At 38.1% G+C, this 13,804-nt stretch overlaps 1 protein-coding gene across 1 annotated transcript in view; it reads left to right on the top strand.

Annotated features, from left to right (window-relative positions):
- The window catches only part of LOC121855174 (pollen-specific leucine-rich repeat extensin-like protein 4), a 13,528-nt gene extending 1,005 nt beyond the window's left edge, over positions 1–12,523 (top strand). The window contains exons 2-3 of the mRNA XM_042350040.1: positions 4,394–4,591; positions 12,173–12,523. Coding sequence (XP_042205974.1) covers positions 4,394–4,591; positions 12,173–12,523 — 549 coding nt within the window. The remainder of the gene's footprint in view (positions 1–4,393; positions 4,592–12,172) is intronic.
- The last annotated feature ends 1,281 nt before the right edge of the window (positions 12,524–13,804 follow it).

Raw genomic sequence — 13,804 nt, 5'->3', positions numbered from 1 at the left:
GCTAAATGTGGCGCCGGTTATCCATGCCTTCTTATTTGCCTTGTAGATCACAGGAAGGTGATCCTTTGAGTAACCTTTCAGGGCCCGTGGGTTGGCAGCACGAGAAATCAGCATAGGATTCAGCTTGAAGTCGCCGGCAGCGTTCGCGCCAAGCAGCAGCGTCAAGTGGTCTTTTGCCGCTTTAAAACCTGGCGCTCTCTTCTCCTCCTAGGAGATATAGGTCCTCTCAGGCATCCTCTTCCAAAAGAGATCCGTCTCATCCACATTGAAAACTTGCTTCGATGAGTAGCCTCCTTCCTGGATAATCTGCTTGAATTCAGGCGGGAATGTCTCGGCAGCAACCGTATCTGAACTAGCAGCTTCACCAGTCATCTTTATGTTATGGAAGTTATAATGATGCTTAAATCGTGGAAACCATCCTTGGCTGGCCATAAAGGTCTCTTCCTTCGATCTTTCACCCTCGGTTTCCTTTATGTCGTCAAACAAGGATCTGGGCTTATGTTGGATAACCATAAGGTTCACAGACGCATTACGTTGATTCTGGTCCTCCATCCACATAGCCAGCATCTTTTCCACTTTCTCTATCACAGTACTTCTAGTACGAGTTGTTTTAGTTGCACTGAGAGTGGTACCACTTTCAGCACTAACCTTAATCTTGTTAGCATTGGTCCGGATAGTATGCACCGTTGTGAGGGTTAGACCAAGCATAGCGGCTATGTCCACAGCACATTCCCTCTTTTCAAATCAGGTTAATACATCCAATTTCATAGCAAGGGTAATGGTCTTACGTTGCCTCTTCACTACACGAGCATCAGTAGCACTTGATGGGCGCTTGGAAGCCATTTTGAATAGTTAGAGTACAGTTTTAGAGTAAAAGCACTTAAGCACACACAAATGATGTGAAGTCGTAACAGATACTGGCTTGGCGTCACTTGGGGACGCTGTGACGTTATGCAAGTGTGGGTAGTGCGCCTAGTCGATTGAGCGTAGCGCGGCCAGACGAGAGAGGGTGATAAGCCATAGAAAGTAGTCCGTGACGACGCAAAACGACGTTCCGAATCACAGGGATGTTAAACAAATTTTTAGTCTCTTAAGTTCAGCATCGTAGTACCAAAACAACGTTAAGAGGGACAACGTTAAGCGAGGACTTGCTGTACTTCCCCGATAACCCTGGGGTCACTGGGATCTTATCTCTAGCATTGACCTACCTTTGTTGGGTGCTGTGGTGGGTGGTGGAATGAAGTAATTCATTTTTTTATGGAAATAAAAAACCTAAATAACTAGCCAGATATTCCTCCTGACAACTCTGCACCCATCCATGGACCTTCCAGTGGATCATCAATTGCTAAACTGCAGCCCTATGAGATTGGAAAAAGTGGCTCTGGGTATTAGCCCCTGTCTCATAGGCAGAAGTACTTACCGTATATACCCGTGTATAGCACGAGTTCTTAAGACCAAATTTTTTGGCAAAAAGTTGGGGGTCGGCCTCTATACGGGTAATAGTTTCGTTAGGTTGAAAAATATTTACCAGTAACTACCAGTAAACAATGGAAACGACGCACCAACGCACCACCCGCTGTGAGTGTCGGTACAGTTTCCAGGGCAGATCTCTTGCGTCATCATAGCTAGCCCAAAGTAGCCAAATGCATGGTATGGTATGCACAGGAGTATGTAAAACATAAAGTATTCATTTTTAAAAGTTTATTTATAGATACATAAATTTTTGTTAATTAAATTTGAAACATCAATCTTTGTTAAATAAATTTGAAACAAAAGAAAAATACAATACCTTATTTATAAATATTTTCATTAAAATATTACATCACAAGTATATTTTACCTTAACTGTGCCTGAATGAATATATTCTCAGAAATAAATATGGAAATGTAATATTTTTGCTGAAATGACGTATGTATTACAGTGGAAAGTGGGATAAAATTGTGACGAAAACAATGACTTTCACTTTCTTTCGTCGTTCAAAAGATTTTACCGTAATCGCTTTTCGAATGGTTTTCAGTTAAAAAACTGTTGAATTACAATAATATTCTATCCTAATTGACTTGAATAAATACTACGATACCATATTTCTGAATATTTTCATTAAAATCCATCAAAATCATTTTCCTTGTCATCATCTGCAGCACCAAACAGCTCCTCCCAGTCCTCTCCTTGAACAGCATCGTCATATGGATCAACACCATCATCAGCCATAGGATCATCAATATCTTCATCCTCATTCACGCTCTCATTAGCCTCATAATCCCACAACAAGTCTTCTTCTGTTCCATCAAGAGCATTCGAAATTCCACATTTCTTAAAAGATTTCACCACAATTTCTGGTCTGATTGCATCCCAGGCCTCTACAATCCATTCACATAATGTTGCTAGTGATGGAGCTTGGATGTTGCCTCCCTTTGTGTATGTCTTATCGCCTTCTATCATCCAGTTGTTCCACTTCACTCTTACCGCATCTTTAAATGGTTTGTTTATGGAAACATCCAGTGGTTGGACAAGACTTGTTAATCCACCAGGAATCACAGCTGTATCAGTGTTTTCCTTCCTAATCCCAGCAGTAACACTGTCAACAAGATGTGACCGAAACATATCCCACACAAGAAGACTTTTTTCTTTGCGCAGTCCCCCTGGTCTAAAGTTCCAGACTTTTTTAAGCCATATTTGTATGCCGCCTTCATCCATCCATCCTTTCTCGTGCACATGGATGATTAAAAAAATGCTGTCTGACTTGCAACACTGTTGGTAGGGTCAGGTGGTTCTAACGGCACCTGCCAGGACCCGGTAATCAAATTTATAACAGTGTCTAACCTCAATTACTGTAGTTTATCTGATGTAGGCAATATGAAGTAAAAAATACCAGTTAAAGTGAGAAATTGGAAGAGAATAAACAAGAAAGATGTCGTTGGGCTATTTTGGTAGGGCTGAGGGAGAGAGTACCAGCTGTTTGGTCTTTTTTGGCGGGAGAGTCACGCAAATAACCGTAGTACTGGTATTTGTTTGGTGTCTTCTGTATTTTTAAAAATGAATACTTGTAAATTAAAAGTACCGTAACATTGTATTATATACAAACTTGTCATATTTCTGGAAAATAAGAAGCAAGAAAATAGAATATACCGGTAAACACAATTTCAACGTACGCTAAAATTAAAAGCTGCTTAAGAAGGGCCGAAGCAAACACAAAGCCTCCGCGACCAGGGCTCTGCCGTATCAGCTAGACGGTACACGTGTTTTTCGAATCGTTTTCAGTTAAAAAACTGTTACATCACAAGTGAATTAGGATAGAATATTATTGTAATACAACAGTTTTTAACTGAAAACCATTCGAAAGGCGATTACGGTAACATCTTTTCAACGAAAGAAAGCGAAAGTCATTGTTTTTGTCACGATTTTATCCCACTTTCCACTATAATACGTACGTCATTTCAGCAAAAATATTACATTTCCATATTCTCAGAAATAAATAGTAGTTTTGCTGAAACGTGATGAATTTCAATGCAAATTAGGATAAACTACATGAAAACAAAAGACTTTACCAAACCTTCCGATGTTCAAGATATGTTACTCGTTTTTTTATTAGTTTTTGGTTAAAATATTGTTATATTACAATGGTATTCTATTCATACTGTGCTTGATATAATGCATTCACGGAAATGTAATATTTTTGCTGAAATGACGTACTTATTACAGTGGAAAGTGGGATAAAATCGTGACGAAAACAATGACTTTCGCTTTCTTTCGTTCAAAAGATGTTACCGTAATCGCTTTTCGAATGGTTTTCAGTTAAATAACTATTGTATTACAATAATATTCCCTCCTAATTGACTTGAATAAATACTTGAATGGAAATATACAATATTTTTGTTGAAACTACCCGCTTTTCAGTGTAAAGTGTCGTAATAATAAATGGTAAACAAGTTTATAGGATGTAGTGTTTCTACTGAAGGTTTTGTTGTTCCTTTACCCTCAAAAACTTGGGTCGACCTATAAACGAGGAATATCATAAATTAACGATTTCTTGGTCAAAAAATCGCGGTTGACCTATATACGAAGGGGGGTTATAGACGAGTATATACGGTGATACTGAGCAGTGGATGTATATCTTACATACTACATGCTTTCACCGAGAACTGGTTGCAAAAGGGGTGATCGGACAAGTTTATATGGAAGATTTTTTTAACTAATGAAGATGGGATATTTTATTACTGTACTGTAAAATGTGGCACATGTAGAGGTGAAAGTCAGTGCGAAAATTTGCCACACATGTATACTGTATGATGACATGATATTCTTACACAGATTATTCACTTACTGTGAAAATGACAAATTGAATGAGGACACATGTTTATAATTAGTCTACATATAGTTTTATTATTTGCAGCATAAGACCTACCAGTGTCAAGTTCGTGCACTGCAAGAAATTTTCGACAAAGATGATGTCATACCTCCTCCTTCCGCCCCAGCACCTGAGAAAGACCCACACCTGAGTAAACCACAGCCAGACAAAAATAATCCACCAGGCACCTCATCCACCCCCAGAGTCAACAACCCTCCAGATAATCAAGGGTGCAGCTTGAGGGTAAGGAGTGAGGGTTTTTCACACACACACACACACACACACACACACACACACATATATATATATATATATATATATATATATATATATATATATATATATATATATATATATATATATATATATATATATATATATATATACACACACACACAGTGAACCCTCGCTTTATGCGGTTTCACTTTACGCGTTTCTACATTTACGCGGTACCCTGCCAGAACCGGAATTTCCACTTTACGTGGTGCATCTACTCATATACGCAGGTGAAGTATAATTTTTTATTTAACTCGTAAAATTCATACAAATTATCCGGCCAGAATATAATTTACATTGCTGGAATTCTTACAATTTGATGATCATTTTGAATGTAAGCATCATAGATTTTTGCATTAGACATACAAATTTTAGATCTAATGCAAGTATTTTGTTTACTCAGAGCAAATATGTTATCTTTTGTGCAAAATATATGAAGTGTATATTCAAAATATTCCTGGTCTTGCAAGGAATCCAGCAATGTCGATTATATTATCCTAACTTTAGTCTGAGGTATTATTTATAACTAAAAATGTAAATATACTGTTATAACCCAATCATTTCTCTGGTAGGGAGGAAAGGTGGGGGTAGGGAGGGAGGGAGGGACCCAGGGTAGCAGGTGGGAAGAGGGGGGGTAGGTGGGGTATTTTGATTGACAGATAGTATTTCGGTAAGTATATTTTGTTTATTTATTGAAGATATTTGTTTTAGCTCATAAAATTCATATAAATTACCGGGCCAGAATATAATTTACATTCCTGGAATTCTTACAATTTGATGATCATTTTGAATACCGTATATACTCGTGTATAGTTCGAGTTTTTAAGACCAAAATTTTCGTCAAAGAATTGGGGGTCGTCCTATACATGCGTAATAGTTTTGTTAGGTTGAACCCGTGCATGATGGGAAGGGCGAGCAGCAACTTTTAGCTTCAGACATGAAAAATATTTACCATTTACTGCCAGTAAACAATGGAAACGTAAAATATGTACCAATTAGTAATGAAAAGTTGTGCAGTTCCTTCAGTAAATGAAGCTCACCAACTTACAATAGGCTAAATTACCTTACAACGTGCTTTCAGTAGTCTATGTTGAAGTTCTTAGCCCAGGCTAACTTATCATATCATATACGGTATCACAGTTCTCATTGATCTACAAAAAATACCGGTATTAAAAACCTTTTCGATATTTCACACTTAATATAATACCCGGTAATCTACTTCAACCTCCTTTTGTTTACAACGACGCATGACGCACCACCAGCTGTATCAGCTAGACGGTACACGTGTTTTTCGAATCGTTTTCAGTTAAAAAACTGTTACATCACATGTATATTTTACCTTAAATGTGCCTGAATGAATATATTCTCGGAAATAAATAGTTGTTTTGCTGAAACGTGATGTATTTTAATGTAAAATAGGATAAAATACATGACGAAAACAAAAGATTTTACCTAACCTTCCGATGTTCAAGAGAAGTTACTTGTTTTTTTAATAGTTTTTGGTTAAAATATTGTTATATTACAATGGTATTCTATTCATACTGTGCTTGATATAATGCATTCACGGAAATGTAATATTTTTGCTGAAATGACGTACGTATTACAGTGGAAAGTGGGATAAAATCGTGACGAAAACAATGACTTTCGCTTTCTTTCGTTCAAAAGATGTTACCGTAATCGCTTTTCGAATGGTTTTCAGTTAAATAACTATTGTATTACAATAATATTCCCTCCTAATTGACTTGAATAAATACTTGAATGGAAATATACAATATTTTTGTTGAAACTACCCGCTTTTCAGTGTAAAGTGTCGTAATAATAAATGGTAAACAAGTTTATAGGATGTAGTGTTTCTCTGAAGGTTTTGTTGTTCTTTTACCCTCAAAAACTTGGGTCGACCTATAAACGAGGAATATCATAAATTAACGATTTCTTGGTCAAAAAATCGGGGTCGACCTATATACGAAGGGGGGTTATAGACGAGTATATACGGTATATAAATGTGGGCTAATTACATTAGTCGTGTATACCTATCACCCCTTGTAACTTTCCACTAGCTATGAGGTTTATGTTCAGAGCACGTGATAAGGTGTGTCCACTGATAGTCGTGTCAGTTAGTGCTAAGTCATGCATAAGTAACTGGCTCCCTGGCCGCCTGTTGCGCGCAGTAGTTTGATAACCCTGACGAGAGGAAGACGTTATTAGAGCCATCCCTGATGTGCTCCGCCTTTCCTCGGGGGAGGATGTCAGATATATTCCGTTCTCCCTCGAGCGGTCTCTACTCACTATCACCCCCACTCTAACATCAATCGGACGTATTTAGTAGAGCTACTCTAAGATAGCGTCCATCCTCATTTAACACTCATAGCTACAGTGATTAAGTTACGGTGATAATCATTTTTGAAAGTGTACTGTACATAGAAACCTTTTACAGTAGAAAGTCGATTTAAAGCGATTCAATTTAAGATTAATGATTTCAAGCGACACCCACAATTAAGGACAATGTTTTAATTTAAAGCGAATATTTCCTATTTTGCACAAGTCAATCTGTCTCGTCATATCTTAAAATTGGCGCCAAATGTTTCTCTGGGCACGCTACACTGTCCTAAGGGCAAAGCTGTACTGTACATGTACTCAAAATAACATACAGTTAACCCTCACTTTACGCGGTCCCACATTCCGCGTTTCCACGTTTACGCGGTGCCCTGCCGGAACCCAGGATGCTCACATTCCGCGGTGGGTGTACCCCTTTACGCGGAGAGCGGCTGGCGAGCCGCGCCATTTTTGGATCCAAACCTCCCGCCATCCGCCATGTTGTGTAAGCTGCGCGAACATGGTGCGCACAAGGTCGCCCAGTCATCAAAACATTACCAGTTCTTCACCCGCCACCCACCACAGCCGGCCCAAGTCAGTGATAGTGATAATTATGGTGAGGATATGGACTTATATGGACTTTGGGGAGTTTGACAAAGAGGCCCTGCAAGCCTCTGTGGTGGATAGTGATACAATTGATACAAGTGACACAGGTGAGGGCCAATAATCTGCCCTCTGCCTCGGAACCAACCGCCCATCCCCGTGTGCCCAGCCATTTTTTCTACTAATGTAAGTGTTAAAAAACCTAATATTATTGATATTTCTCTTAATTATTAATTGTGTGTGCATACCATCATAAAGTTAAGATAATATTTTTACTACAACATAGTTGTGTGTCGTCAAAAAGTGGAGTTTGGGGATCGGCCCGGACTCCATTTCAATTAATCCCATATGTTATGTTATTCACTTTACGCGTTTCTCACTTTACGCGGGACCCTCCGGGTTACATTAACCGCGTAAAGTGAGGGTTAACTGTACTAAATGATTACTAAAATTTTTGTTTAGTGCAAATTATAGCATGATTACCGTATATACTCGTGTATAGTTCGAGTTTTTAAGACCAAATTTTTAGGCAAAAAATTGGGAGTCGTCCTATACATGCGTAAAAGTTTTGTTAGGTTGAACCCGTGCATGATGGGAAGGGCGAGGAGCAACTTTTAGCTTTAGACATGAAAAATATTTACCATTTACTGCCAGTAAACAATGGAAACGTAAAATATGTACCAATTAGTAATGAAAAGTTGTGCAGTTCCTTCAGCAAATGAAGCTCACCAACTTACAATAGGCTAAATTACGTTACAACGTGCTTTCAGTAGTCTATGTTGAAGTTCTTAGCACAGGTTAACTTATCATATCATATATGGTATCACAGTTTTCATTGATCTACAAAAAATACCTGTAATAAAAACCTTTTCGATATTTCACACTTAATATAATACCCGGTAATCTACTTCAACCTCCTATTGTTTACAACGACCCTTGACGCATCACGCACCACCAGCTGTATCAGCTAGACGGTACACGTGTTTTTCGAATCGTTTTCAGTTAAAAACTGTTACATCACATGTATATTTTACCTTAACTGTGCCTGAATGAATATATTCTCGGAAATAAATAGTAGTTTTGCTGAAACGTGATGTATTTTAATGTAAAATAGGATAAAATACATGACGATAACAAAAGATTTTACCTAACCTTCCCATGTTCAAGAGAAGTTACTTGTTTTTTTAATAGTTTTTGGTTAAAATATTGTTATATTACAATGGTATTCTATTCATACTGTGCTTGATATAATGCATTCACGGAAATGTAATATTTTTGCTGAAATGACGTACTTATTACAGTGGAAAGTGGGATAAAATCGTGACGAAAACAATGACTTTCGCTTTCTTTCGTTCAAAAGATGTTACCGTAATCGCTTTTCGAATGGTTTTCAGTTAAAAACTCTTGTATTGCAATAATATTCTATCCTAATTGACTTGGATAAATACTACGATACCATATTTCTGAATATTTTCATTAAAATCCATCAAAATCATTGTCCTTGTCATCATCTGCAGCACCAAACAGCTTCTCCCAGTACTCTCCTTGAACAGAGCTAGAGGGTACGTGTTTTTTGAATCGTTTTCAGTTAAAAAACTATTACAACACACGTATATTTTACCTAAACTGCGCCTGAATGAATATATTATCGGAAGTAAATAGTAGTTTTGCTGAAACGTGATGTATTTCAATGTAAAATAGGATAAAATACATGACGAAAACAAAAGACTTTACCTAAGCTTCCGATGTTCTTGAGATGTTACTCGTTTTTTTAATAGTTTTCGGTTAAAATTCTGTTATATTACAATGATATTCTATTCATACTGTGCTTGATATAATACATTCACGGAAATGTAATATTTTTGCTGAAATTACGTACGTATTACAGTGGAAATTGGGATAAAATCGTGACGAAAACAATGACTTTCGCTTTCTTTCGTTCAAAAGATGTTACCGTAATCGCTTTTCGAATGGTTTAGTTAAAAAACTGTTGTATTACAATAATATTCCCTCCTAATTGACTTGAATAAATACTTGAATGGAAATATACAATATTTTTGTAGAAACTACCCGCATTTCAGTGTTAAGTGTCGTAATAATAAATGGTAAACGATTTGCCTTCGGCACTCGTGTTTCAGGCACGGCGAGCCTCAGTTTATAGGACGTACAGCGTTTTTACTGAAGGTTTTGTTGTTCCATTACCCTCAAAAACATGGGTTGAACTATAAACGAAGAATATCATAAATTAATGATTTCTTGGTAAAAAAATCAGGGTCGACCGATAAACGAGGGGGGGTTATAGACGAGTATATACGGATATTCAAATTAATCACTATCTTATAAGAATTCCAGCAATGTAAATTATATTCTCCCCGGTCACTTCTGTGACATTTTATAAACAAAAAACGAAAACTCAATCTAAAGGACATAAATAAACAAATAAATAGTTCACAAGACCTTCGGCCCCAACTGTCAAACTTGTCACTGTCACCTCACCCCCCAGCCAGGCTTTTAGGCTTAAAGTTTTTATCTTTTATAATATCACAGACTAAAGTTTGGAGAATATAATTTGCATTGCTGGAATCCTTGCAAGACAGCGAATAATTTGAATATAAACTTCATATATTTTGCACAAGAGATAAAAATTTTAGCCCTTTGTAATAAAATTAATTAGAACATGTCAGTTCAGTGACATTTTATAAGAGAAAAACTTAGTCACTCTTAAGGACAGATAAATAAATAAGCACTAGACCTTAGCATCAACTGTCAAACATATCACCTCACCTCCCCCATCTTCCCATCAGCTGATTGCTAGTAAACAGACCATTTCATATCCCTTAATTTTAGCTGTGTTGATTTATGAGTGTTTTTACATAATACTACAGAAAACAATGTTTCGTTTATTCTAGGAGATGGGCTGAGGTGCATCTGGGTAGACTCTGTCTTTTTAGTATTTTGTGTTTCTCTCAAGTACCAAACTAAACTATTCCATTGAAACAACATTTCGATTTAGTGCGAATTCTGTTTATAGAGATGTCTCTTGGAACGTATCTCGTGTTATATCGATGTTCTCCTGTATAATAAACGAAGAAAGGACAGTTGGATTTCGTTACTGAAAACCCAATAAACTTTGATCTATACATATTCAACTGAAGACAACCCGGACATACGACCGCCGTGGTCGTATTAAATATTTTTCAAATTACGTATTTTGTAGTACCGACGTCAGTGATCGAGCTGTGTACTGACAAAATTTTTGTTTTGTAATTCCCTTTAAAATGGCTGGCAAGCGTAAAAGTGAGAGTTCTCGTGGTGCTGAGAAGAAAAAGAGACACCCCTTTTAGAATTTCTATGTCTTATTTTTGCCTTTTAGACTTAGGACCAATTCGGCCTACGTCCTGGTCGTGGTCGTCGGGATGGAACCCTGTCGTAGTCGAGGAGAGACTGTATTTTAGTTTGTCTAGAATATAAGGTAACATGCTCCACAAGTAGTTGTTATACAATAGTAACAGTCACCCAACAGATACACAGTTGGTAAAGGTAGAGATATTATGTTCTCCCCATTACTGTTATACTGTTACAAAGAAGCTTTAGTTACAAAATTGACAAAATGCAGCTTAAGAGGACCCAGTCTAGGTCCAGTCTACAGTTTACAGTTAGTCAAGTGTACTCCAATTAACCGTGACATTTTTGGTAACAATTTATTCGTTGCACCGGAGTTGAGTAACAGTTGAGATAATCTGTGCTTCCGTTACTCCTACTGCTATATAAAGAAGTAAAAGTTTCGTAAATGGCAGCGGTACCCAAGAATAAGAGCCGCAGGAGGTCCACTGGTCCTGGCACCCTCCATGGCACTTCTACCCATGAGATCTTACCAGGTGTGTTCAAGAAAATGGATTTTACAAAATATCTATTGCTCCGATCCGTGGAAGGCAAGCCTATAATGGACCTGAAAATTTTGTTTGTTTACAGGTCAATAGTAAGAATTTATGGGAGAGAACCTAAAATATTCACCCAGCAAGGTGGTAGCCTCCTAGTGGAGGTCTACTCCCCCCAGGAGAATGCTCTACTCCGGACCCTGTCTGAGGTACCTGGTGCCCCAGTCTTTTGTACTCCGCATGCCACCTTTAATCAGCGTTGAGGGGTGGTATTCTCTAAAGAGCTGTTCTGATACTCAGAGGAGAAGTTTCTGAAGGAGTTCCATACGACCAAAAGGTGGTGAAAGTGGACAGGTTTCGCAAGAAAGAAAATGGCGCTCTTAACCCTACACCCTACACCAACCTCTTATCAAGGTTGCTTGGATCTCTCTTAAGGTGAAACCATCTGTCCCAAACCCTAGACGATGCTTACATTGTCAGATGTATGGCCATGTCAGCCGCACTTGTTATAAGTTACAACAGGGAGGTCCTGTAGTATGTGTTTACTGTGGTAAGGCCCATGAGGGTGAGAAATGTCTGGGTCCAGTCTGCTGTTTTCACTGGAGTGAGGTGCACCCGGCCTCTTTTAGTGAATGTGACCGTTTCCAAATTGAAAAAGAGATAATAAAGATCTGCACCAGAGACAAAGTGAGCTTTGCTGAAGCCAGAAACAGCACTGAAATATATCTCAAGTCATGGGGATTCCAATGCACAGGTTCTTCCCCAACACAAGGCTCGGCTAACTGTTGCTGCCACACCACCCAGAGAATCATCAGTGCCTGTATTGAATTCAGCTCTCACACCTGATTCTATGCCACCAATTCTCAGTCCTCAGACTTCTCTTGTAGTAGCTGAGGTCCATATGGATGAGGCGGACCCATCTGGTACTCCTCATCTTTCCTCCACCAACCATCCTGGTACTACAAAAATTTCAGCAAAATGCCACCAAGGGTCCTCAAGGGTTTCTGGAGGTACACGATTCTCTGAACAAGATATCGATCATAGAATCATCCAATTATTGCCAAGAAAGCGAAACCTCTTTGCTAACTTTAGAACCTACTTCTGAGTCCCAGACACTCCAACAGATGTCAGCTCATGCTGGTGTCTCCTCAGAGATGCTGACTGATCCTCTTTCGGAAGTATTTGGTGACGATACCCCAGCTAAAATAAAGCTGGCAACTAAGGGGTCACCTATATGGATCCTCCATCTGGGGAGCCATCTCCAAGGGTTAACTCTGGTGTGGGTCCACTGGATGGGTCAACATCTGGGTGCACTGTGGCCACACCTCTTTCAACCCTGGAGAGGACAGAAAAGCCCAATCTCACACTCGTCGTCCCCCTATCAACAGGGGAACTGTAAGAGGCACACAAATTTTAAATTATAGAGTGAGATTAACAAATAAACAATGTACAGTATTGTACAATATTGTGCTTTCATGAATGACAGTCATTGTAGAATGAGCGAGAGAGACAGTGTTAGTGAGATGCAATGGGTGGGAGGGAGAAAAGTGAAATTATGATTTAGGTGGTGATAATAGAGGCAGGTAGTGGTGGTGGTGAGAATTGAATTGAATTGAAACAGTTTATTTTGCCAGAAAACACAGATACAGAGTGGATAATAATAACAATATTAACATGGCTGAGCCAGTTGAGAACCTGAGCTCTCTTTTAGGCACCTGATTTTATACTATACATTTATCTCAAGGAAGTATTATGTAACATTTAGTATCAACTGGAATAGTACAATAGCATGGTGGTAATAAGAACATCTCATAATGTTACCATGGTTATCACTTCAATATTTATTTATTTTATTTATTTATTATTTTTTTTTATTTATTTATTTTTTTTTATTTATATACAGGTATACATAAATTACCATGGAATTGAAAACATAAGTATAACGGGGGAGCAGTACAACATGGGTTGTACAGTAATAAGGTTGAACAAGAGGACAGAGCTGTCAGGATTATGTCTAGTTGGCAATTATGTTTAATGTAATGGTAATTACTTATCTATTACATGATAATTTCCGATAAAACGGTTTTGATGGTACAATAAAAGCAGGTACTGTAAATGTAGTAGGTGTTACAAGAAATAATACTGTACTTATACAATGGATATTTATTAAGAGATGATTTAAAGGAAGGGAGCGTAGTCTTTGCTCGGATGGGTGGGGGTAAGTTGTTCCACACCTTCACACCGTGAGATTTTATGGAGGTCTGGGACTGAGAGGAGCGTATGGGGGGTGGTCTTAGTAGCTCTGGGTGCCTTAAGTTGTATCTCTGATTATTCCGGAACTGTAAATAAATATTGTCAAGCAAGTGATTGATAGATTTGTAAACAA

The sequence above is a fragment of the Homarus americanus genome, unplaced genomic scaffold (assembly GCF_018991925.1).
Source record: "Homarus americanus isolate GMGI-L3 unplaced genomic scaffold, GMGI_Hamer_2.0 scaffold18324, whole genome shotgun sequence".
NCBI classification, from domain to species: Eukaryota; Metazoa; Arthropoda; class Malacostraca; order Decapoda; family Nephropidae; genus Homarus; species Homarus americanus.
The sequence above is the reverse complement of the archived record's forward strand: the minus strand, read 5'-3'. Positions and strand labels throughout refer to the sequence as shown.